The sequence below is a fragment of the Budorcas taxicolor genome, chromosome 11, assembly GCF_023091745.1.
Source record: "Budorcas taxicolor isolate Tak-1 chromosome 11, Takin1.1, whole genome shotgun sequence".
Taxonomy (NCBI): domain Eukaryota; kingdom Metazoa; phylum Chordata; class Mammalia; order Artiodactyla; family Bovidae; genus Budorcas; species Budorcas taxicolor.
The window spans coordinates 158,572,688-158,595,251 of NC_068920.1; the positions used below are offsets into that span (position 1 = coordinate 158,572,688).

A 22,564-nucleotide genomic window follows, 5' to 3' on the forward strand; every position below is an offset into this window, starting at 1 on the left:
CAGCTACCAGCAGACACTCACTGGACACAGCCCCTGTTGCCTGTCAGGCATGGATCCCGCAGCCAGGCATCCTCTGCCGGCCAGAGCCTAGGGTTTGGGCCCTCGTGAGCTTTGGTGGGAGGGAAAGGAGGACTGGAGTGGGAGCCAGGAGTCTCGGGTCCTTGTCCCAGCTCAGTCATTCCCCACGTGAAGCTGGGGAGGCCCTTCCCTCCCGAGCCCTCCACGTCCCCATCTGTGCATTGGGCACATCTACGCTGTTCTCTTCGGGTCCTTATAATTCCAGCAGCCAGTCTCCAGGGCTCTGCAGAGGCAGTCCTGACCCAGCTCACAGCCCCTTTGGGCTGGATGTGCTGAAGGCATGCCCTGGGGTCAAGGGCAGAAGCTTGGGGGATGGGCAGAGTTGCTCTCAGATCCTAGCTCTGCCCTTTACCTGATGTGATCCTCGGTCCCCTCATTTATACAGTTAGGATGGGGTTGGAAACCTCACAGGACGGTTCTGGGGCTTCCTTAGCTTTTGCTCGTAGGTGCTCCGCTCCAGCAGTGGGCCTGGTTCCTGGTAATCAATCAATCATCTGTCTTCCTCATGGACCAGTGACGCTCCTGCTGTGCCAACGTGGGCCCCGGGGCAGGGGTCTTTTGGTGAAGAAAAAGGGCCATTGTGTCTGACCTTGGCCTTAACAATAAGGGCTTAGCTGTTGCTTGGGCAACTCCTCGGGAACTTGCCAGTGTCTTTCCTCCTTACATGGACTTTGACCCCTGCCCAGGTGACCTCGGGAGTGAGTCAGGAGTTTTCCTTTCTGCCTCTGTCGTGGGATTTTTGGCAGGCTGTGCCCTCCCTGCCACACCCTCCTGTATCTCAGGAGTGGAGGTCTCCCTCACCTGTCAGGTCTGGTACGTCTCCCACAGTGCCCCCACCTCAGCTCTGGGGTGGCCCAGCCTCCGATCTGGAGCTGGTTAGCTTTTGGAAAAAAACAGCCATGTGGAAACACCACCCACCCACTTCCCAAAGCCTGAGCTGAATGAGTGGACAAATCACAGGGAGGCCCAGCCCCACCCCTTCCCCCGACCCAGGGCTCTTTGCTCCAACTTAAAACCACAGTGGTGGCCTTTTCTCTGATTATAACAGCAATTTTGAAAACTTGAGGACGTTCAAAAAATTAATTAAAAATACCTTCACATTCCACCCAGAACAGTTCCTGCTAACGAACAGTTTGTGACACTTGCCAAGCGTCCAGGAGGTACTCCTGCCCCCAAAACTGCGGATGGGAAAGTAAGGCCAGAGGCACGAGCAGCAACCTGGTCAGGCTGCTGGTGTGTGTGTAGGGGGCTTCCCCAAGAGTTGCTGGCCCAGCACTACAAGGAGACCCTCGCTATGTTCCTGACACACTGCGTCGGGCGTCTCTCTGGATCTGTGGGGCGACCAGCTGGGAAGGGGCAGCTGGGATCACTCCCTGCTGCGAGGGAGCTGAGTCTTGGCTGTGTTTCCCCAAAGGGTTCTCTCACGTGTCTTCCTCACCAGCCTGTCCCCGGGGTCCCTCATACCCTCTGGCCTCGGAAGCCTGTGGGGAGGGGGTCGCCCCTCCCCCAGCTCTCTGCTCTGGGGAAGCAGGGCCCAGGCAGCTAGTTCCAGTGTGGTGGCCCAGAAAGCAGTGCTTGACTCAGGGCCAAGGCCCCCAGGGGCTGAGCTGTGTCCCCGCGCTCACTCCCAAGACACTGTGTCCCTTTGCCATTCAGAAAGCGTCACTTCGGGGAAGGCCAGTGGCCGGTTTTCAGAAGCAGCAGCCAGTTTGCAGAATGGCCCTGTCAGCTGCTGAGCAGGGCTGGCTGGAAGGGTGGGTGTGCTGACCGCCAGCCTTAGACACCAACTTCTCGGGCCTGGGGGTGGGGAACAGGGAGCCTGGCTTCCTTCGCCCTCATTCTGAAGGCCCAGCCCCCACCCCACGCCATTAGATCCCCCTTACTTTCCTCAGAGCAGCAGACAGATCTATAATCCTCTCAGGACCTAGAGAGTCTCAGGGGATCAAGGGTGGGGGTAGACACTCCTCCCCCAGGCCCTCTTACACCTTTGGAATGCAAAGCCGCTCAGAGCCTGTCTGCTGGCCCAACACCCACCCTGCATTCCATCTCATCCCATGTTGCCACTGGTGGCCTCAGTTCAGTTCAGTGGCTCAGTCGTGTCCAACTCTGCGACCCCATGGACTGCTGCACCGCCTAAGCTGGTGGCCTGGGCACTGTCTGATCCTCGCCCAGCAGAGGGGCAGGCGTGGGTCGGATGGTCCAGTCAGTGGCAGCCCCTGGACTGGAACTCAGGTGTCCTCTTGCCTGCCGGGACCCTGCTGGGACACAACTTGTAGGCACCTTGTAAACAGCAGGTTTCTGAAAAGAAATTGAAAGGGGACAGCTCAGATAGAAGCCTTGTAGAGATCAGGACTGGCTAATCCTGGATTAGCTGGGGGGTGGGGAAAGGGATGGCTCCAGGATGTGGGGCAGAGACAAGGCGGCCCCACCAAAGGACAGAAGTGAGACGGCTGGTGCGGAGAAGGGCTGGGGGCTACACTGGGTTTTCTCTGGGTGAGGTCAGGGAAAGACGGGAGGCCAGGATTCTGGTTTTCTCTGGGCAGAGAAGGGTTAAACGTTCTTGGGCTTCCCAGGCTTCCGCCTCTCTCCCCTCCTGAACTTTTCCCTCTCCAGCCTCGGCCTCCGTACCCAGAGCCACCAGCCACCCTTGCGCCCTGCCCCGGGTCATCATGGCCTGCCTGAGTCCCTCACAGCTCCAGAAGGTAGGGGCCTGCCGGTTGGGAGACCCCAAGGGTCAGATAAATATAAGGGGCCCCTCAAAACTTGAACTAGTCCAGGAAACTCGACCCCGCCCCGTTGTATTTTTCGGAACGGGAAACTGAAGCCCAGAGTGGTCGGTTCACAGCCACGACCCCTAACTTCTGCACACACAGCCAGGGGCCGTCCAGGTCACCGCACCCGCGGTGGTGGGGGAACGTGTAGGTGACAATACCAGGCTAAAACACAGGGTCTTGAGAGCTGGGGGTCGGGGTGGGGCCGAGGGTCTGGGAAGGGGCGGGCCGGGCAAGGGGGCGGGCCCGCTGAGCCCACCCCTCACCCAAGGCGCTTGGCTGTGGAACCAGCCGCGGGCGTTCCAGCGAGCCTGTGTGCTAAGTCGCTTCAGTCTTGTCCCAGTCTTTGCGACCCTACGGACTGTATCCCACCAGGCTCCTCTGTCCATGGGATTCTCCAAGCAAAAATACTGGAGTGGGTTGACATGCCCTCCTCCAGGGGAACTTCCGGACCCAGGGATCCGACCTGCATCTCTTAAGTCTCCTGCATTGACAGGCGGGTTCTTTACCATTAGCGCCACCTGGAAAGAGCTAAGCCTTGGGAATTAGAGCGACGGAGACGTTTGAAAAGAGAAAAAAACTGACCCTTGTGATTTGTTCCTGGTGGCAAGAGGAAAATGGGAAAAAAAAAATTACAGAAAATCTCAAAAAAGAAAATTAAAACATCCCATACATTTCCTGGATATGGCAACCCACTCCAGTATTCTTGCCTGAAGAATCCCATGGACAGAGGAGCCTGGTGAGCCGCACAGTCCATAGGGTCGCGAAGAGTCGGACACGACTGAAGCGACTGAGCAAGCGCGCACGCGTACATTACCTACGCTGAGACAGTATGTTGGTATACAGCCCTTGAATCGCTGAAAGGTCCGGGGAATTCCCCGGTGGTCCCGTCGTTAAGACTTGGCCTTTCCACTGCGGAGGGCACAGGGTTTGATGCCGGGACTGGGAATTAAGATCCCGGAAGCCGCACTGTGGGGCCAAATAAAATCAAAGGTCCATCACAATTATTGTTGTGTCTGACTAGGTTGTGTACGACTCTTTGTGACTCCAAGGACTGCAGCACACCAGGCTTCCCTGTTCTTCACTATATCCTGGAGTTTGCTCAAACTCATGTCCATTGAGTCGGTGATGCCATCCAACCATCTCATCCTCTGTCATTCCCTTCTCCTGCCTTCAATCTTTCCCAGCATCAGGATCTTTTCTAATGAGTCAGCTGTTTGTATTAGGTGGCCAAAGGATTGGAGCTTCAGCTTCAGCATCAGTCCTTCCAATGAACATTCTGGGTTGGCTTCCTTTAGGATTGTTTGATCTCCTGCTGTCCAAGGGACTCTCAAGAGTCTTCTCCAGCACAATTCGAAACCATCAATTCTTGGGTCCTCAGCCTTCTTTATGGTCCAACTGTTACATCCAAACGTGACTACTGGAAAAAAAGTAGATTTGACTAGACAGACCTTTGTCTGCAAAGTGATGTCTCTGCTTTTTAACATACTGTCTAGGTTTGTCATTGCTTTTCTTCCAAGGAGCAAACATCTTTTAATCTCATGGTTGCAGTCACCATCCACAGTGATTTTGGACCCCAAGAAAATAAAATATGTCATGGTTTCCACTTTTTCCCCTTCTGTTTGCAAAGAAGTCATAGGACTGACTGGATGCCATTGATCTCAGTTTTTTGAATGTTGAGGGTTAAGCCTGGTTTTCACTCTCTTCTTTTACCCTCATCAAGAAGCTCTTTAATTCCTCTTCACTTTCTGCCGTTAGAGTGGTATCATCTGCATATCTGAGGTTGTTGATATTTCTCATGGTAATCAGCTGACTCATTAGAAAAGACCCTGATGCTGGGAAAGATTAAAAGCAGGAGAAGAAGGGGATGACAGAAGAGGAGATGGTTATATGCATCACTGAAGCAATGGACATGAATTTGGGCAAGCTCCAGGAGATGGTGAAGGACAAGGAAGCTTGGTGTGCTGCAGTCCATGGGATCACAAAGACTCTGACACGACTGAGGAACTGAATAGCAAATCTTGATTCCAGCTTGTGATTCATCCAGCTTGGCATTTCACATGATGAAGCAACAGTTAGAACTGGACATGGAACAACAGACTGGTTCCAAATAGGAAAAGGAGTACGCCAAGGCTGTATATTGTCACCCTACTTATTTAACTTATATGCAGAGTACATCATGAGAAACACTGGGCTGGAGAAAGCACAACTTGGAATCAAGATTGCCAGTAGAAATGTCAATAACCTCAGATATGCAGATGACACCACCCTTATGGCAGAAAATGAAGAAGAACTAAAGAGCCTCTTGATGAAAGTGACAGAGGAGAGTGAAAAAGTTGGCTTAAAGCTCAACATTCTGAAAACGAAGATCATGGCATCCGGTCCCATCACTTCATGGCAAATAGATGGGGAAACTGGCTGAGTTTATTTTTCTGGGCTCCAAAATCACTGCAGATGGTGACTGCAGCCATGAAATTAAAAGACACTTACTCCTTGGAAGGAAAGTTATGACCAACCTGGACAGCATATTAAAAAGCAGAGACATTACTTTGCCAACAAAGGTCCGTTTAGTCAAGGCTATAGTTTTTCCAGTGGTCATGTATGGATGTGAGAGTTGGACTATGAAGAAAGCTGAGTGCCGAAGAATTGATGCTTTTGAAGTGTGGTGTTGGAGAAGACTCTTGAGAGTCCCTTGGACTGCGAGGAGATCCAACCAGTCCCTCCTAAAGGAGATCAGTCCTGGGTTTTCACTGGAAGGACTGATGTTGAAGTTGAAACTCCAATATTTTGGTCACCTGATGCAAAGAGCTGACTCATTGGAAAAGACCCTGATGCTGGGAAAGATTGAGGGCAGGAGGAGAAGGGGACGACAGAGGATGAGATGGTTGGATGGCATCACCGACTCAATGGACATGGTTTTGGGTGGACTCCAGGTGTTGGTGATGGATAGGGAGGCCTGGTGTGCTGCTGTTCATGGGGCTGCAAAGAGTTGGACACAACTGAGCAACTGAACTGAACTGAACTGATTCTTTATATAAGTTAAATAAGCAGAGTGACAATATACAGCTTTGACATACTCCTTTCCCAATTTGGAACCAGTCTGTTGTTCCATGTCCAGTTCTAACTGTTGCTTCTTGACCTGCATATAGATTTTTCAGGCGGCAGGTAAGGTGGTCTGGTATCCCCATCTCTTTAAGAGTTTTCCACAGTTTGTTGTGATCAACACAGTCAAAGGCTTTAGTGTGGTCAATGAAGCAGAAGTAGATGTTTTTCTGGAATTCCTTTGCTTTTTCTATGATCCAACAGATTTTGGCCATTTGATTTCTGGTTCCTCTGCCTTTTCTAAATCCAGTTTATACATCTGGAAGTTCTCGGTTCGTAGACTATTGAAGTCTAGCTTGAAGAATTCTGAGCATTACCTTTCTAGCATGTGAAATGAGCACAATTGTATGGTAGTTTGAACATTCCTAGGTATTGCCTTTCTTTGGGATTGGAACGAAAACTGACCTTTTCCAGTCCTGTGGCTATTGCTGCATTTTCCAAATTTGCTGGCATATTGAGTGCAGCACTTTCACAGCATCATCTTTTAGACTTTGAAATAGCTCAACTGGAATTCCATCACCTCCACTAGCTTTGTTCATGTAATGCTTGCTACATGCAAAGTCAAGGCCCACTTGACTTTGCATTCCAGAATGTCTGGCTCTAGGTACATGACCACACCATCGTGATTATCTGGGCCATTAAGAACCTTTTTGGATAGTTCTTCCGTGTATTCTTACAGATGGTAGAACTGCCCATTCAACATGTTTCCCCAAGCTACTACTATGTGCCAGGCACAGTACTGGGACCTAGAACTCCTTCTGTCCCCTGGGCCTTCACACAGCCCTCTGTGGAGGGACAGGTGGGACCCCACTAGACAGCATTTGCCCAAGTTCTTGCAAATTAGAATACTAATTTGTATTTGGCTCTTTTTTGTTGTTCTTGTCCAGTCACTTAGTCATGTCCAACTCTTTGCAGCCTCATGGATTGCAGCATACCATGCTGCCCTGTCCTTCACTATCTCCCAGAGTTGCTCAAACTCATGTGCATTGCGTCACTGATGCCATCCAACCACCTCATCCTCTGTCACCCACTTCTCCTGCCCTCAGTCTTTCCCAGCATCAAGATCTTTTCCAGTGAGTCGGCTCTTCAGTACATTTATTTATTTAGCTGGGCTGGGCTTTAGTCGAAGCACTCGGGATCTTTTATCTTCTTTTCGATATGTGGGATCTTTAGTTGTAGCCTGTGAACACTTAGTCCTGGCATGTGGGATCTAGTTCCCCCTGCATTAGGAGCAGCGGGGAGTCTTAGCTGCTGAACCACCAGGGAACTCCCATGACTTCTTTTTCTAATCTCACAATATATCTAGAACACATTCCCATGTCAGTAAATATTTTTCTATCACCTGTGTTATATTCCAGGGAGATAAAGCATACTTTGTGTAACAGATTCCCCTGTATACTGGTTTGTTGGATGTCTATCTCCTTTCCTAGACCAGGTCTGGGAGGCAGGCATCATGGATGGCTTGTTGATGACTGAATCTCCAGCTCCTAAAGCCATGTCTGGTGCACAGTAGATGTACAGTCAATGTTGGTTGGTTAAATGAATGAGGTTGTATCCCCATGTGACTCAAGCCCACTGGAAGGTTACAGTGGGGACATCTCTGCTTCCACTCCCCTTCATTCAAGCAGCCAACACTCACTGCCCTTCACTGGACATAGGCACCATGGCCCGGGAGGCGGGCAGAGCAACGAATAGGTCGCTAGGTCCTGCCTTCAGACAGCTTCTGGTTTGGGGAGGGGTCAGATCAGTCCTCATGAAGAGCGTTTGAGAATAGGGGGAAGCCTGAGTCTCCTGCCTGTCTGCCTGCAGTTTCAGGAGGATGGATTCCTGGTGCTGGAAGGGTTCTTATCTGCAGACAAGTGTGAGGTCATGCAGCAGAGGATTGGTGAGATCGTGGCCGAGATGGATGTCCCTCTCCACAGTCGCACGGAATTTTCTACCCAGGAGGAGGAGCAGCTGCGAGCCCAGGTAGGTGCCTGGAGCAGGTGGGGCTGGGACATGGTCTCTGATGGGTGGTGAAGCCTAAAACATCAGGTCCCAAGGCCCATGGGTTCAGTTTTTTGGCCTTGAAGCACTGCTCAGCTCTTAGTTCCCCAACCAGGGACAGAACCTGTACCCCCTGAAGTGGAAGCTCAGACTCGTAACCACGAGCCACCAGGGGAGTCCCCCCATCAGCTCATTCTGACACTGAGTCAGGCCTTGAACTTTCTCAAGGCACCAGACTGTGTCTTCTTTGCCTATTTCCTTCACTCCCTACTATGAATTTATAAAGTCAACATTATTGCCCCCATTTTACAGATAAATTAAGGATAATTGAAGTTCAGTTCACATGCCCCAAACTACACAGTTAATCACTAATAGTTCAGTTCAGTTCAGTCGCTCAGTCGTGTCCGACTCTTTGCGACTCCATGAACCGCAGCATGCCAGGCCTCCCTGTCCATCACCAACTCCTGGAGTCCACCTAAACCCATGTCCATTGAGTCGGTGATGCCATCCAACCATCTCATCCTCTGTCGTCCCCTTCTCCTCCTGCCCTCAATCTTTCCCAGCATCAGGGTCTTTTCCAATGAGTCAGCTCTTTGCATCAGGTGGCCAAAATATTGGAGTTTCAACTTCAACATCAGTCCTTCCAATGAAAACCCAGAACTGATCTCCTTAAGGGTGGACTGGTTGGATCTCCTCGCAGTCCAAGGGACTCTCAAGAGTCTTCTCCAACACCACACTTCAAAAGCATCAATTCTTCGGCGCTCAGCTTTCTTCATAGTCCAACTCTCACATCCATACATGACCACCGGAAAAAACATAGCCTTGACTAGACGGACCTTTGTTGGCAAAGTAATGTCTGCTTTTTAATATGCTGTCCAGGTTGGTCATAACTTTCCTTCCAAGGAGTAAGTGTCTTTTAATTTCATGGCTGCAGTCACCATCTGCAGTGATTTTGGAGCCCAGAAAAATAAACTCAGCCACTGTTTCCACTGTTTCCCCATCTATTTGCCATGAAGTGATGGGACCGGATGCCATGATCTTCGTTTTCAGAATGTTGAGCTTTAAGCCAACTTTTTCACTCTCCTCTTTCACTTTCAAGAGGCTCTTTAGTTCTTCTTCATTTTCTGCCGTAAGGGTGGTGTCATCTGCATATCTGAGGTTATTGATATTTCTACTGGCAATCTTGATTCCAAGTTGTGCTTTCTCCAGCCCAGCGTTTCTCATGATGTACTCTGCATATAATAAATATATTAACAACCACGAAACAAATTGTGGTCCAGGCTCAGTAATGGGGACTCACTCTTACTCATGGCAATGAGCTTCTGCCATCTGGTGGGCATAAAGGGAATCACAATGACTGGAAGGCTTACTATGCAGAGAATGGGGACTTTAGAAGGAAAGGGGGTTTATAGGACGACAGCTTTGCTCCCAACAGTAGGTTTCATTTCGCTGTACTGGTATCCAGCATATCCTCAATATTCACTACTGATACTGTGAAAGACTTTGAAATGGATGTTTAAAAAAGATCAGCAGGTGTCCTGTTCAGCTCTTCTTTACCTGCACTTTTCATTATTTTTTAAGTTGACAATCCTGCAAGTTTTGTGATAACTCAATGATACTTGTCCATAGAAATGGGCATGAACTGGGTCTGGCAGGATGCAATTATTGATTGTCCCCGTGGCTATATCAGTTTTGCATTGATCTCTAAATTCATTTCAGCGTTTCTCATTGCCTATATTTGTGTGATTCTTGAAATTCTCCTTTGAACATGTAGCTGGTTCCTTTGTGAATTCCTGAGTTTAGTAACATCTTTGACACGCATGTAGCATCATTGTCTTTAATATTATTATCCGTTATAAGATTGAGGGCAGGAGGAAAAAGGAACGACAGAGGATGAGATGGTTGGACAGCGTCACCAACTCAATGGACATGGGTTTGGGTGGATTCCTGGAGTTGGTGATGGACAGGGAGGCCTGGCGTGCTGCGGTTCATGCGGTGGCAAAGAGTCGGACATGACTGAGCGACTGAACTGAACTAAACTGATGCTTCTCAGACTTGTTTCCCTCACTCTGATCCTAGTACAGAGGAGCTGAGAATGTTAGAAAAAACCTTTCAGTTTTCAGTGGGAAGCTGAAAGTTTTCAAAGAACCGCGATGAGTCACTGAGTTGAGCCAGGCAGGCACCTGTGAGAGCAGATGTGTTCAGGTGAGGAAGAGGTGGGGCTCTGCCACCTGGGAACCCAGGTAGGGGCATCACTCAACTGTCCTTAAGGCACCACGCGGGGAGGAAGATTATACGTGTGTGTGTTGTGTATATATAGTCTTCTTTCCATGGTGACATAGGCACAATTGAGTGACACCAATGCCCCTACTTGGAAGGAAGATTATGTATACGTGTGTATCGTGCATGGGCTTGCCTGGTGGCTCAGACGTTAAAGAATCTGCCCGCGATGCGGGAGACTGGGGTTCGATCCCTGGGTCAGGAAGGTCCCCTGGAGAAGGGAATGGCAACCCACTCCAGTATTCTTGCCTGGAGAATCCCATGGGCAGAGGAGCCTGGCGGACTACAGTCCACGGGGTTGCAAAGAGTTGGACACGACTGAGCGACTTACACTTTCACTTTTACTTTTCATTGAGTCTGTTCATGTATATATGGTATGGTGATCATGTGTGACCAAAGCCACAAGAAAACATGGGACATCCTCCTGGAGCATCATTTTCATATGATGCTAAGAAATTTCAAATGTGATATTAAAACTAACAAGGCGAAGTTATTAAGAAAAAGATTAGTAATAGCTTATATTTAGAGAGCACTTAGCCATGCCCTCACTGAGTGTTTTCTATAATAATAAGGGCAGATATTCGCATGACACCACATTCCAAGGACTGTTCTGGAGCCTTGTGTGTCTGTGTGTACACGTGTGTGTGCACATGTACGTGCTCAGTCATGTCCAACTCTTTGTGACGCCATGAACTGTAGCCCACCAGGCTCCTCTGTCCATGGGATTTCCCAGGCAAGAACACTGGAGTGCGCTGCCATTTCCTTCTCCAGGAGATCTTTCCCCACTCAGGCATTGAACCCATACCTCCTGCATTGGCAGGTGAATTCCTTACCACCGCGGCCCCTGGAAGCCCAGTAATAATGAGGGGCAGATATTCACATGACACCACATTCCAAGCAACTGTCCTAGTGCTTTCCATATGTTGTTCAGTCACCAACTAAACCACATGCTCCCTACAACACCTTATGAGATAGGTGGCTTTAATAGCCTGTGTATTTTATGAGGAAACCAAACCCAGAGAGGTTCAGTAATGTGGTTGTGGTCACAGCCTGTCAGTGGCAGAGCTGGGATTTGAACCCCAATATTCTAGCTCCAGGGTTTCCCAAGTGGCCCAAAGCTCCCTGGGAACCAGGCCTCTTTGATCATGCCATTATCGGGTATGAGTCATGTGATTTATTAAGAGGTTTCCAGGGCGACTTCCTGATGGTCCAGGGGTAAGATTCTATGCTCCCAATGCAGGGGGCCCAGGTTCCATCCCTGATCAAGGAACTAGGATCCCACATTCCGCAACTAAGAGCCCACATACCGCGACTAGAAAAAAGATCCCGTGTGTCACAATTAAGACCTGGTGCAGACAAATACATAAATTAATTAATTTAAAAAAAAGAGGTTTCCAAAAATTTCCATGCTTGTAGCTTCAGACTGTTCTGTCAGGCCCTCGGGTTTGCAGTTTACCATCTGTGTCGCATTGAGCAAGTCTGAGAAGCATCAGTGGAGTCTGCAGCTCTGTGCTGGGTGCCGGGGTAGGGGGGCCTCTGAATCCTCTTCCCTCTCTGCCAGGCCCACTTGTGACCCCGGGATGCTCTCTCAGTCCCTCTGATGTCCCCTCTCCACAGGGCAGCACAGACTATTTCTTAAGCAGTGGTGACAAGATTCGATTCTTCTTTGAGAAAGGCGTCTTTGACAAACAAGGTTTGGAACTGGGGCCCTACACTGGCTAGACTTGGGTGTCTGCCCCCCGGGGCTGGGGGGTTGGTGCACTGAGGCCAGCTGTCTGCGGGTAGCTGGACTCTAGTTCTTCTGCCTTGACCTGTTCTTTGTGCCACAGGAAATTTCCTGGTTCCACCGGAGAAATCCATCAACAAAATTGGCCATGGTAAGCAGGATCTTGGGTGAACCTAAGGTCTAAAGAGTTGGGGGGGCCTTCCCTCAAAGCACACAGTAAGTTAGTAGCCCAAAAGATAGCATTTCTGGGTTCAGGCTCCTCCTTGGGCCCTGCCCTCCATTCCTTCATTATAAACAAGCGGAAAGCTTAATGTACGGAAAATAGTGAAGCACATCAAAGTGAAGCCTGATCCTGGGTGTGCAGGCCGAGGCCCGGGAGGGGACTGGGGACTGGCTCTTCATCTCACCTTTGTCCCGCAGCCCTGCATGCCCATGACCCAGTCTTCAGGCGTGCCACACACTCCCCCAAGGTGCAGGTGAGCAGGGGTGTCGGCGAGGGCGGGCAGGTAGGCCAGATGTGAGTGTGGGCAGGCTGGCTGTGTGACCTCTGCCCCCTTCCAGGCTTTGGCCAGAAGTCTGGGCCTCCAGATGCCTGTGGTGGTGCAGAGCATGTATATCTTTAAGGTGAGCACCCCACCCTCCCCAGGCCTCAGTTTATCCTCTATAAAATGGGCACAGTGCTTAAACCAGCCCCTCCTTCAAGGGCCACAAGCTGTCTCCCTAAAGAATTACTACTCAGTGGGCAAGGGAACATGAAAATTGGTCTCCCCTGGTTAGGATGCCTGGCATTCCCTTGGCTCTCAGTTACAATTTAGCAGCAGAAGGGAAGGGGGCCCAAGGGCTGCCTCCTCCTTTCGTTGGCTATTGAAATGCCTTGCTCTCAGTTTTCAAGGCCCAGCCCAGCACCACCTCCTCCAAGAAGCCTTCCAACTCCCTTGGGAAGAGAGGACCCATCTCTGACCCTGAAGCCTAGAGGCTTAACTGCTGGTCTGGGCCCCAGTTTCTCCCACTGCCCCTCACTTCTGCCTTGTGTCTTTAAAAACAAACAACTAATTTTATGTTTGGTTGCGTCAAGTCTTTGCTGTGGCACATGGGCTCAGTAGGTGCAGTGCGTGGGCTTAGCTGCTCTGTGGCCTGTGGAATCTTAGTTCCCCAACCAGGGATCAAACCCACATCCTCTGCATTGAAAGGTGGATTCTTAACCACCTGACCACCGGGGAAGTCCCCTGCCTTGTGTTCTTGTTAGGCATGTGAGTCTTCTCTTCCCAGAGAAGTTTGAAGGTGTCTGAAGGCGTGTTCAGACTGGGAGCTCCCTGCCAGGCAGGGTTGTTTTTCTCTCTGCAGCCCTCCTGGGCTGGCACAGTAGGTGCTGGGTGCCGATGGGGAAGCCTGGGAGATAAACACCTGTGGCAGGGGCAGGAGCATCCCACTGAGATGACTCAGAGCAGCGCCCCCCCACCCCCTCCCTGCTCTCACCTGGCCCCTCCCCTTTCTTGCAGCAACCTCACTTTGGAGGTGAAGGTGAGCCAAGAGCAGGCTGGGGCCCTGGCAAAGGTCCTGGTGGGAGATCTGGGACATCAATCATTGTCAGGGCCCCAGAGGGACCAGCCTCCTCTGCTGTTTCCAGAGTGAACTAGTGGGGTGGGGTGGGGGGGGGTGGTCCCGGAGTCCTTGACACAGTGGTTCCCAAACCTGGTAGCAACCTGCTTGTGGGTTAAAAATGCACATTCCTGGGCCCCATTCTCTGAGATCTTGAGGGAACCAAGGGCCTGGGAATCTGTATTTTACCAAGTTCCCTGGAGGGCTGATTCAGCATAGAAATTGCTGATCTGATTACACACCTGCTGGAATCACAGTTACCCTTTCCCGCCTCCCTTATGGGCGATGATCCCCTTCTCTCGCATACCTCCAGTGACAGAGGGCTCACTCCCCTGCAGGCAGCTCTTCCCTTCCTGCACAAGCCCAAGTCCTTCCTCTGTAAGGCCCCTTCCTCTCCACCAAGCCCAAGGACAGTCTCCCGAAGGGGGTGACCATCCTCTCCCTGAGCCGTCTTTGTTGTCTCTTAATCCGGCACCCCCAGCTCCTTCAGCCTTTCCTCCTCCCAGTGTTTTGGGGGGCCCACCATTAGGACACCTTTGTTTGGACACTGGATTGTCAAAGTCTCTCGTAAAGTTTGGTGTTCAGAAAGCACACAGTTCCTCGGGAAAGGCCGAGCACCCACTTTTGTTATTATAGATTCAGTTCCTCTGTTGAGTGGTCCTCCTTGGTGGCCTGGGCCCCAGCATCATGCAGGGGGTGTTTACAAGGGGGATTCTGTGTCTGTCCCTTGCTTTGCACCCAACTTCTCAGTCTTCAGCCCCTGGGGGCTTACACTGGGCCATCTGGTGGCCAAGGTGCCCTCCCTGCCTAAGGACAGTGGCTTGAGTTACCTGCTGCAACGAAACAATAGCCGCTGCTTTCTAGGCTGCAGTTACAATGTTGAGCATATATTGCCTCATGGGATTCTTCAGCAGCCTCGCAGTTAGGTTATCATAGGGACTGCTCTATGGTTTAGGAAATTGAAGTTTTGAGAGGGGATCTCTCTTGCCCAGAGTCTCCAGCCCAGGAAGTGGGGAGATTCTAACTGCTCCTGGGAGGACCAAGGAGTGAGTAGAATTGGGGCCCAGGTGAGGCGGGGTGGGGCTTCTCACACTCAGGTGGGCCTGCTGCAGTCACCCCTCACCAGGACGCCTCCTTCCTGTACACGGAGCCCCTGGGCCGGGTGCTGGGCCTGTGGATCGCTCTGGAAGACGCCATGCTGGAGAATGGCTGCCTCTGGTTTATCCCTGGCTCCCACACAGGTGAGGCCACCTCCCTCTCCCTGCTCACTTGTGCTCACCCTCCATGAGTGTACACGTGCGTGCTCGATCGTGTTGGACTCTTTGCGACCCCATGGACTGTAGCCCACCAGGCTCCTCTATCCATGGGATTTTTTAGGCAAGAATACTGGAGCAGGTTGCCATTTCCTACTCCAGGAGATCTTCCTAACCCAGGGATTGAACCCGTGTCTCCTGAATCTCCTGCATTAGCAGGCAGGTTCTTTTCCACTAAGCCATCTGGGAAGCCCCCCGCCCCCATGGGAGAAGGACCTGGAAAAAAAGAGAGGCTGAAGGCCCCACTTTGGCCTGCAGGTGGAGTGTCAAGAAGGATGGTCCGGGCCCCTGCTGGCTTGGCACCTGGCACCAGCTTCCTCGGGTCGGAGCCAACCCGGGATAACAGCCTCTTTGTGCCCACACCAGTGCTGAGAGGTAGGGGGTGCAGAGGGCAGGGAGCAGGGCCTGGAGGTGATGCCCAGGGGGTCTCTGCCTGCTCTGACCTGAGGGCCGGGGAGTCACAGCAGGAGGGAAGGTCGGGCGGGCACTGCGTGACTGACACCAGGGTCCCCCAGGCTGGGCTGGAATCCAATTGCTGCTACTTGCAGACTGTCTCTAAGAGCAAATGACTGAAACCCTCTGAGCCTGTTTCCCCAAACACAAGTGGGGAAGCCAGTGAGATGTTGTGTGTGAGATGGTGCAAAAGTGCTCAGAAATCCTGGCTGTCAGCACACACTTCCTTTTGATTTTTACGTTAGTATTTATTTGGTTGCATTGGGTATTAGTTGTGACGTGTGTGCTCAGGAGTTGCGCATGCAGGCAACTGCCTCGTGGCATGCAGAAGTCTTAGTTCCCCAGCCAGGGATTGAACTTGCATCTCCTGAATGGGAAGGCGGCTTCTTAACCACAGGACCACCAGGGAAGCCCCACACTCTTTCTTTCAGAAAAGGGAAACCGAGTTCCAAAGCTGTGTTCCCAGGTGAGGCCCCAGCTGGCTTCTGCCTGGTTCTGGAAATGGCGCAGAAGGCAATGCCACTGCCGAGGCTTGCGAGGGCGCGGGCCACGGTGCAAAGACTTGATCCTGGGGCAACCCACGTCCAACCGCACAGCCTGCAACCTGGGGCAGACTCCAGGCCCCTGAGGTTCCCGGGATGAGGATGGGGACAAAGAGGCCACACCACCGCTTGGAGGGAGGCGATTGCCCACCATGTCCCTTCCTGCCCCGAGTGCTCTCCTGACCTGCTGTGTCCCTGCCAGGGGCCCTCATCCTGATCCATGGAGAAGTAGTGCACAAGAGCGAGCGGAATTTCTCTGACCGCTCGCGCCACGCCTACACTTTCCACCTCATGGAGGCCGCTGGCACTGTCTGGAGCCCAGATAACTGGTAGGTGGCAGGGCTGTTGTGTGCCCCAGAGAGCTCCTGAGCAGGCCTGTCCTGGAGGCTCTGGACAGTGCTCTAGCCCAACGTCTTCCCCCTCATCCTCTGCAGGCTCCAGCCGACCCCTGAGCTGCCCTTTCCCCCACTGTACACCTAAAGGCCCTCTCAGGGCCGGGACACGTCCGCTCTTGGGTGAAGCTGCGGGCCACCAATGCCAGCGCCTTGCCCGACCGCCTGGCCTCAACAGGGAAGCCACGTCTCTCCTCCAGGGTTTTCCTCATGCTGGTGTCTCTGCAGACAGGCAGGCACGAGGTGGTAGCCTGGCAGCAGGAGCCCGGGCTGGGTGCTCTTCCCAACATCTCTCTCTGCTTTTCCCTACCCCAACACAACCTGCGCCGAGAGGCAGCCTCACAGCCATGAAAAGGGTTCTTGCTGCTTCTCTACCGGCTTCTCAGTCTTCTCCCCTCTCGATCGAAGTCTTGGTTAGTATGCTGGGAGACACTGAATAAACACGACTTCCGAATGCAGCATCTTGATCCTCCTTTCCCGGGCCGCCTTGCTCTCAACACAAGAGCCCTGGTAAGAGGCATCCCATGTGGTCCAGCCCTGCCTGGTGAGGTACATGTGATGTGGGTAACAGTACGTGACATTCAGTGGGCATTCGTGGCGCCAGGAGTTTCTGTGCTTACTCACTGAATCCTCACCCCTTTCAGGCAGGCGCTGTGTACAGAAGCTGACATGCAGGAAGGTTAAGTGATCTAAGTCTCACAGCCATTCAGGTGTTCGGCGAGGTCAGCTGGATGCAGGGCCTGTGCTCTGACCTCTATGCTCCCAGTTCTCCTTTTGGGGGAAAAGAGGACTGGAGCCTGCAATCCAGTCTTAAAGATTCTGGTCGCTTTCCAGCTCAGGCCAGGCCCGTCTCTCTGGGCCCACCAAGGGGCTGGACTAGGGCCTCCACAGGTCCCTCTTCTTGGGCATGCTCGACAGGCACCCAGATCTGCAGGAACAATTACCAAACCCCAAACCTGCTTGGCTGGGATCTGGTCCAGGGGTTGCAAACTGGGGGCCATTAGCCGATTTCACAACGCAGAAGTGCTCTGTCTGGGCCTCAGGATTAAAGCAAACAAACCAACCCACAACTTTTTAAAGCTGAGATTTCACATAATGATCCATGATTCTAAGCTGCCTTGAATGAGCCCGTCAATAGCCTGCGTCGAGAGTCTGGGCCTGTGGTCCAGCCTAGGTGACCGCTGGCTGGAGCTGGTCCTTACAGGCCCGTGTGCCCTTCCCTTCCCTTCCCCGCCTTCTCTCACTGTGTAATCTGCCTGGTCTCAGAGGCCTTAAGATTCTATGACCTTGATCCGACCCCTGCTGTATATGTGGACAAACCAAGGCCACCTGGGGAGTCAGGGGTCAAAGCCAGCATTCATCTACTCTGCACCCTAACATGGTGCTGCCTCCTTCAGCCAAGCAGTAGCGGCAGTCCGAGCAAAGGGAAGGGCTTGTTAACGCTTCTTTGAGGCCAGAGGAATGTCTCAATACCCTCCTCTGAGAAGGGCCTGCTGGTGACGCCCAGGCAGAAGCACAAGCTCCCAGCGCCCGGCTGCTTGCTTCCAGCCTTGGTGCGGCAGAGTTCTCACCTCTTCCTGCTAGGTCCCTCCCTGCTAGGCTGGTGAGAAGTGGGCAGAACCTTTGAGAAACCTGCTGTGCTATCTTCTCACTGATTGGAAATGTTCATCCACTCAACGAAGGTCTGCTGAGTTCTGGCCACCTGCCAGGCTGTGCTGGCACTGGGGGATACAGTGGGGAACCACGCAGCTTGGACTCCGTCCTCAGAGAGCGAGGCTGGAGCATGCCTACCCCTGGCTTCCCCAGCAGAGCGAGTCTGAACACTCAAGCTTCAACAGCCCCCTTGGCTCTAATTGCTCGCTCAGAGAAGAGACCCACACAGGTGTGGACATAACAGGAGGGCAAAGAGGTCTCAGGAGGGACTTGGACAAGGACACTGTGCTGTCCAGCTTGTCCATCATCAGCACCACTCAGTCAGGCAGCAGAGGCCTTGAGGCAGGGTGGGGTTGGCTCAAACAGGGAGTCAATCCAGGACCTGATCCTCTTCCTCCAGCCCTTCCAGGGGTGCAAGAAACAGATGCCCTCTCTCCCCCTCAGCTCTTCCTAAGCCAAATGGCAGAAACCACATGTACTTGGCTGTTTTCCTCTTGGACTCTCCTCCAAATGAAGCCAGAGGAGTAGGGTCATTCTACTCTCCAAGTACAACCCATATAACCTTTGGTTTGCTTGGCTTTTTGTTGAGCTAATGACTGGTCTTGGGTAACAAAGACACTGTCCCTCACTGATGTGGCCCTTTTGCACTTATGTGCAGGCCCTGGGCTGGACACCTCATTCACGTCACTTCACCAGACCCTCACCCCATGAGGTGCAGGATCTTATTACTATTCCCATTTGCAGGCAAGAGAACTGAGACCCAAAGAGATTAAGTGACTCGCACAGTTAAGAAGTGATTCAGCCAAATAGTCTGACAAGAGTTGACACCAGAAGCTGAAATGTTAACCCCTCTGCCCTACTACCTCCAGAGTCTACTCTGGCCCCTCAAGGATTGCAAGGCAGGGGCCCTATAGCACACTCAAGCTCTATGAGCTGGTGCACTAGACTTTAAAGCCTTTTTGCATTTTTAAATATCAGCAAAACTAAAACCAGGAGTGCTTTGATTTTTATTTTAAATCTGAATCAGTTGAAAAATTAAATCTGCTTCTTCCTATCTTGGCTCTTCAAGCCCAAGTGGCTGGCTGCTCTGGGGACCATTGGTCCTCCCCATGTCCCTGCTTCCTCCATCGCTAATGCACAGCAGCTAGGCCATCAGCAATATCAAGAGGTACAGAGGCAAAAGGAGATTGTCTATCTGCGTAGTGTAGGCTTCCAGGAGGGATACGGTGCTGATGGATCCCAAAATCCAAGCATAACTGTAGTTCAGGTCCACTCCACTGTCAAAGATTAAGATCAGAGCTACAGAAATGATCTGGGCAAATATAGATGTCATGGTTCCCTCAAAAGTCTTTTTGGTTCCAGGCCAGCGAATCTCCCCCATGGTACTGCCGAATATGGAGGCCACAGTGTCACCCACACCGACGGCCAGGACGCCTGCATAGGGCACTAGGGCCCTGGCTCCTCCTAAGCTACCCTTCTGTGTGCAGGGCCTGGGGACTAACCAGATGGGAAGAGACATGCCTAGGAGCAGGTAGATGTGGGTCAGGATGAGCGGCCCACTGTCTCGTTCATCCAGGAAGAGGGACAGAAGGCTTCGCAGGGTATGGCCCAGGGGCTTGATGCGGAAATAGCGCACATACTCCAGGAAGATGAAGACAGCCAGACATACGGTGGCGGCCACGTAGAGCAAGGGCCGGTCCAAGATGATACCTGGGATGTAGGTGGCTACCACAATGAAGTGGAAATACTTTCGAGCGATGGTGGAGGCCTGGTGCTTCTTGGACTCGGAAGATGACCGCTTGGCATTCTGGTACAGAACCACCAGGCAGGCCGCAGTGGCCAGCAGACACCAATAAGCTAGGAGGTAGACTCGGGTCTCTGTCTGGAAGAGGAATTGAAAAAGCCACAGCAGGGGGTTCCTGCGGATGAGGCGGTGCAGCCAGGGCAGGACGACGCCAAGGCCCAGGACGCAGGTCATGAGGTGGAAGAAGATGGAAGAGGCCCAGGTGCCCGAGTCCATGAATACAAAGAGGGTGCTGAAGAAGATGCCCATGAGCACCATGCCTACCACTACCACGAGCAGGAAGAAGTCCAAGGGGTCCCCCTGGCTTTCCACCACAGTGAGAGAGCGCTTGATGAGCTGGTTGAGCATGAAGCTGATGCCACCCAGGACCAGCAGCGCCTCTCCAGGGGTGAAGCAGCGAGGCAGCAGGTACAAGAGGATCATGTTGAGGTACACGAAGATCAGCAGGGCCTCCAGGACCTCGATCACCTCGCCAACACTCAGCGAGTGCTTCATGATGTAAATGATGACGCCTCCAGCCAAGCCCGAGATGACGCAGGTGTTGGTGGGCACCGGGCGAGTGATGCCCAGGGCCAATACTGAGGAGAAGAGGGCCACTGCCATGCCCGTGGCCGCCACCACAATTCCGAACCGCTCGAAATATGGGTTCCCCGCAGCCTGGCAGCGCTCCTTCATAACCAGTCCTAGCAAAGGCATGACCACCGAAGCGGGCAGTAGGCCGCTGTTCGCGGACATTCGGAACTGAAAGACCGCGCTTCCCTGCTGTAGGAGCCGGTCCCATTTGTACTGAACGTAGAAGGCCTGCACCGCGAGGGCCACGGCGCACCACGAGTATCGATCCCACACGGCTGCGTGGATGCTCAGCACCACTACGAACACCACCGCCGCCTCTGCCAGCACGGAGCCACTCAGCGGAGCCCCGGACCCAGGGGTCGGGGGCGCGCACTCTCGGGTCATGTCTCTAGACTCCGGACCCACGGAAAACCGGGGTGACTAGGGACGCCTTGGACTCTGGCCCTTTAACCCCCGCCCGGCAGACAGCGGTAGCTTCGCCTTGCCGGCTCCCTCCAGAAGGGAAGCTCCACTGTAGGCCACTCTATGCCGCCTGGGAGTCGGCGTCAGGCTTTCCTCCACCACTTCCCGCTCACGGCGTAGACGTCTCCCCTCTGCCACCTCCCTCACAGCCTCGGCCGCGCTTGCCTGGGGTTCCTCACCTCTCCCAGCAACGCCATGTTGGCCCCGCCCCCGCACCCACGTGACGAAAACCCGGTCCACGCCCTGGAAGCGCGCGGTCACGTGGGCGTGGCGTCTGGGGGCGGGGCTGGGGGCGCGCGCGCGCGCGAAGATGGCGGCTGCCGCCGGCGGTCCGTGTGTGAGGTGCGGAGCGGGCCGAGTCGGCGGGGATGACTGAGGCGCGGGGTCCAAACCAAGCGCAAGCCGGGGCGGGAGTTGAGGGCGAGATGTGGCGGCAGTGGCAGGATGAAGGCCGGCTAGGTGTACGGGCGCCGGGACGGGAGGCGGTTACGGCCAAACGGTCCCCGCGCGCGGCGATATGAGGCGACTTCTGTGAAAGGGGGGCCGGCGCCTCCCCCCTTCCCGAGGCGCCGGCCTCCCGTCTCCTCACCCGGCCCTTCTCCTTCCCTACCCTCTCCCGGCGGCGCGTCCCTCGGCGCCCCCTCCCCCCCTCCCCGCGCTTCCTGTCCGGTGTGACGCTCCCTCGAGGCGCGACGGGGCGCTTCGCGGTTGCCCGGGGGAGCCCCCACCCGGTCCCCGCCGCAGCCTCCCGTGCCCGGCGGGCTCTCCCCCGGTTCCGCCATGTGCTCTCGCCGGGAGGTCTGTTTCGCGAGTGGCGGAACCACCTCCTTGCGGTTTCTGCCCTTTTCGCCGCTCTTTCATTCATCCATCTAGTCGTTTTCTCTTGCACCGATTCCTTCAGTCGGCATCCCGGGCGCTGTTACTGGGCTTTAAAAGGGCAGGAAGAGAAAATATTAAAAAGACAGTTCTTACTAGCGTACTAGCGCCAAACCCTGGCGACGCGCTTTCTGGTTCTCCGCGTTATCGTCTCGAACTCCCACAACTCTGGGAAGGCACCTTGTAATTTACAGATGACTCACAAACCCAGCTCCCAGCTGGAGTGTCCCACTCGGAAGCTTTAGCCGGATTGCCGCACTTGCATCTCTCACTTGCAGCTTCAAAGTGTTCTCCATTCTCCCTTCCACCCGTCCCGCCCAACCGCCCCTGCCACTTTTTTTCCCCCCTTGTTCCAGTAACGTCTCCCCACTTTTTTGTCCACTTCACTGCTGTAGCCTCAACACCCAGAAGAGCAGTAATAGACTCTCAGTAAATGTTTATTCCACTTGTCACTTCTTTCACCTCTCTGTTCGAGTGAGATTTTCATCTTTGGAATGTCCATTGAACTGCTTCTGAACTTTGTGAGAACCGGTTTGCTTCTTCCTCCTGCCGTTGTGTCATGTCAGCTCTTAATGTCGGGCAGCATCGTGGTCACCGTGCTTTCCTTTTCTCAGGCTTATGTTACAGTCCTTGTGGATCTTGGGTAAAGTTTAGCTCCTGCAGGGCAAGGCGGCTTCTTTAATGAAAGGGATTTTTACTTTGGTGGTATTTCCAATCTCTTAGTTGCTTTCATCCAAAGGTTTCCAACCACGTGGATATCTCTGATTATTTCCTATTTCCACCTACTCCAGCTTTTAGAGAAGTGGAGTTCCATGTTGTCTGCTAGAACATTAGGCTGCAAGTCAATAAATTTTTTGAATCTCACTTTTGAGGCAAATTATTTAATTTCTGTGCCTTAGTTTGTACTTAGCTCAAATTTATTTACTTATTGTGCAAATAAATGACAGATACTGT

At 52.9% G+C, this 22,564-nt stretch overlaps 3 protein-coding genes across 5 annotated transcripts in view; 2 read left to right on the plus strand and 1 right to left on the minus strand.

The window, feature by feature from the left end:
• Positions 1–2,711: 2,711 nt before the first annotated feature.
• Positions 2,712–16,431, plus strand: PHYHD1 (phytanoyl-CoA dioxygenase domain containing 1). Its single transcript, XM_052649207.1, has 11 exons — positions 2,712–2,780; positions 7,761–7,919; positions 11,835–11,910; positions 12,047–12,094; positions 12,364–12,419; positions 12,505–12,567; positions 13,443–13,464; positions 14,655–14,783; positions 15,114–15,230; positions 16,053–16,179; positions 16,285–16,431. Exons 1-11 carry the CDS (start codon positions 2,748–2,750, stop codon positions 16,328–16,330), a joined length of 876 nt encoding a protein of 291 aa, XP_052505167.1. The 5' UTR covers positions 2,712–2,747; the 3' UTR covers positions 16,331–16,431.
• Positions 16,432–18,885: 2,454 nt separating this feature from the next.
• On the minus strand, positions 18,886–20,937 carry DOLK (dolichol kinase). Its single transcript, XM_052648852.1, has one exon. The coding sequence runs from the start codon at positions 20,654–20,656 to the stop codon at positions 19,040–19,042; it is 1,617 nt and encodes a 538-aa protein (XP_052504812.1). The 5' UTR covers positions 20,657–20,937; the 3' UTR covers positions 18,886–19,039.
• An 85-nt stretch (positions 20,938–21,022) lies between these two features.
• The window catches only part of NUP188 (nucleoporin 188), a 41,632-nt gene continuing 40,090 nt past the window's right edge, over positions 21,023–22,564 (plus strand). For 2 of the 3 annotated variants that reach the window (XM_052647677.1, XM_052647679.1), the window contains exon 1: positions 21,045–21,076. In XM_052647677.1, the coding sequence (XP_052503637.1) occupies positions 21,045–21,076 (32 nt within the window). Of the gene's footprint in view, positions 21,077–22,564 lie in introns of all 3 variants that reach the window. The other variant, XM_052647680.1, reaches the window with a different exon arrangement.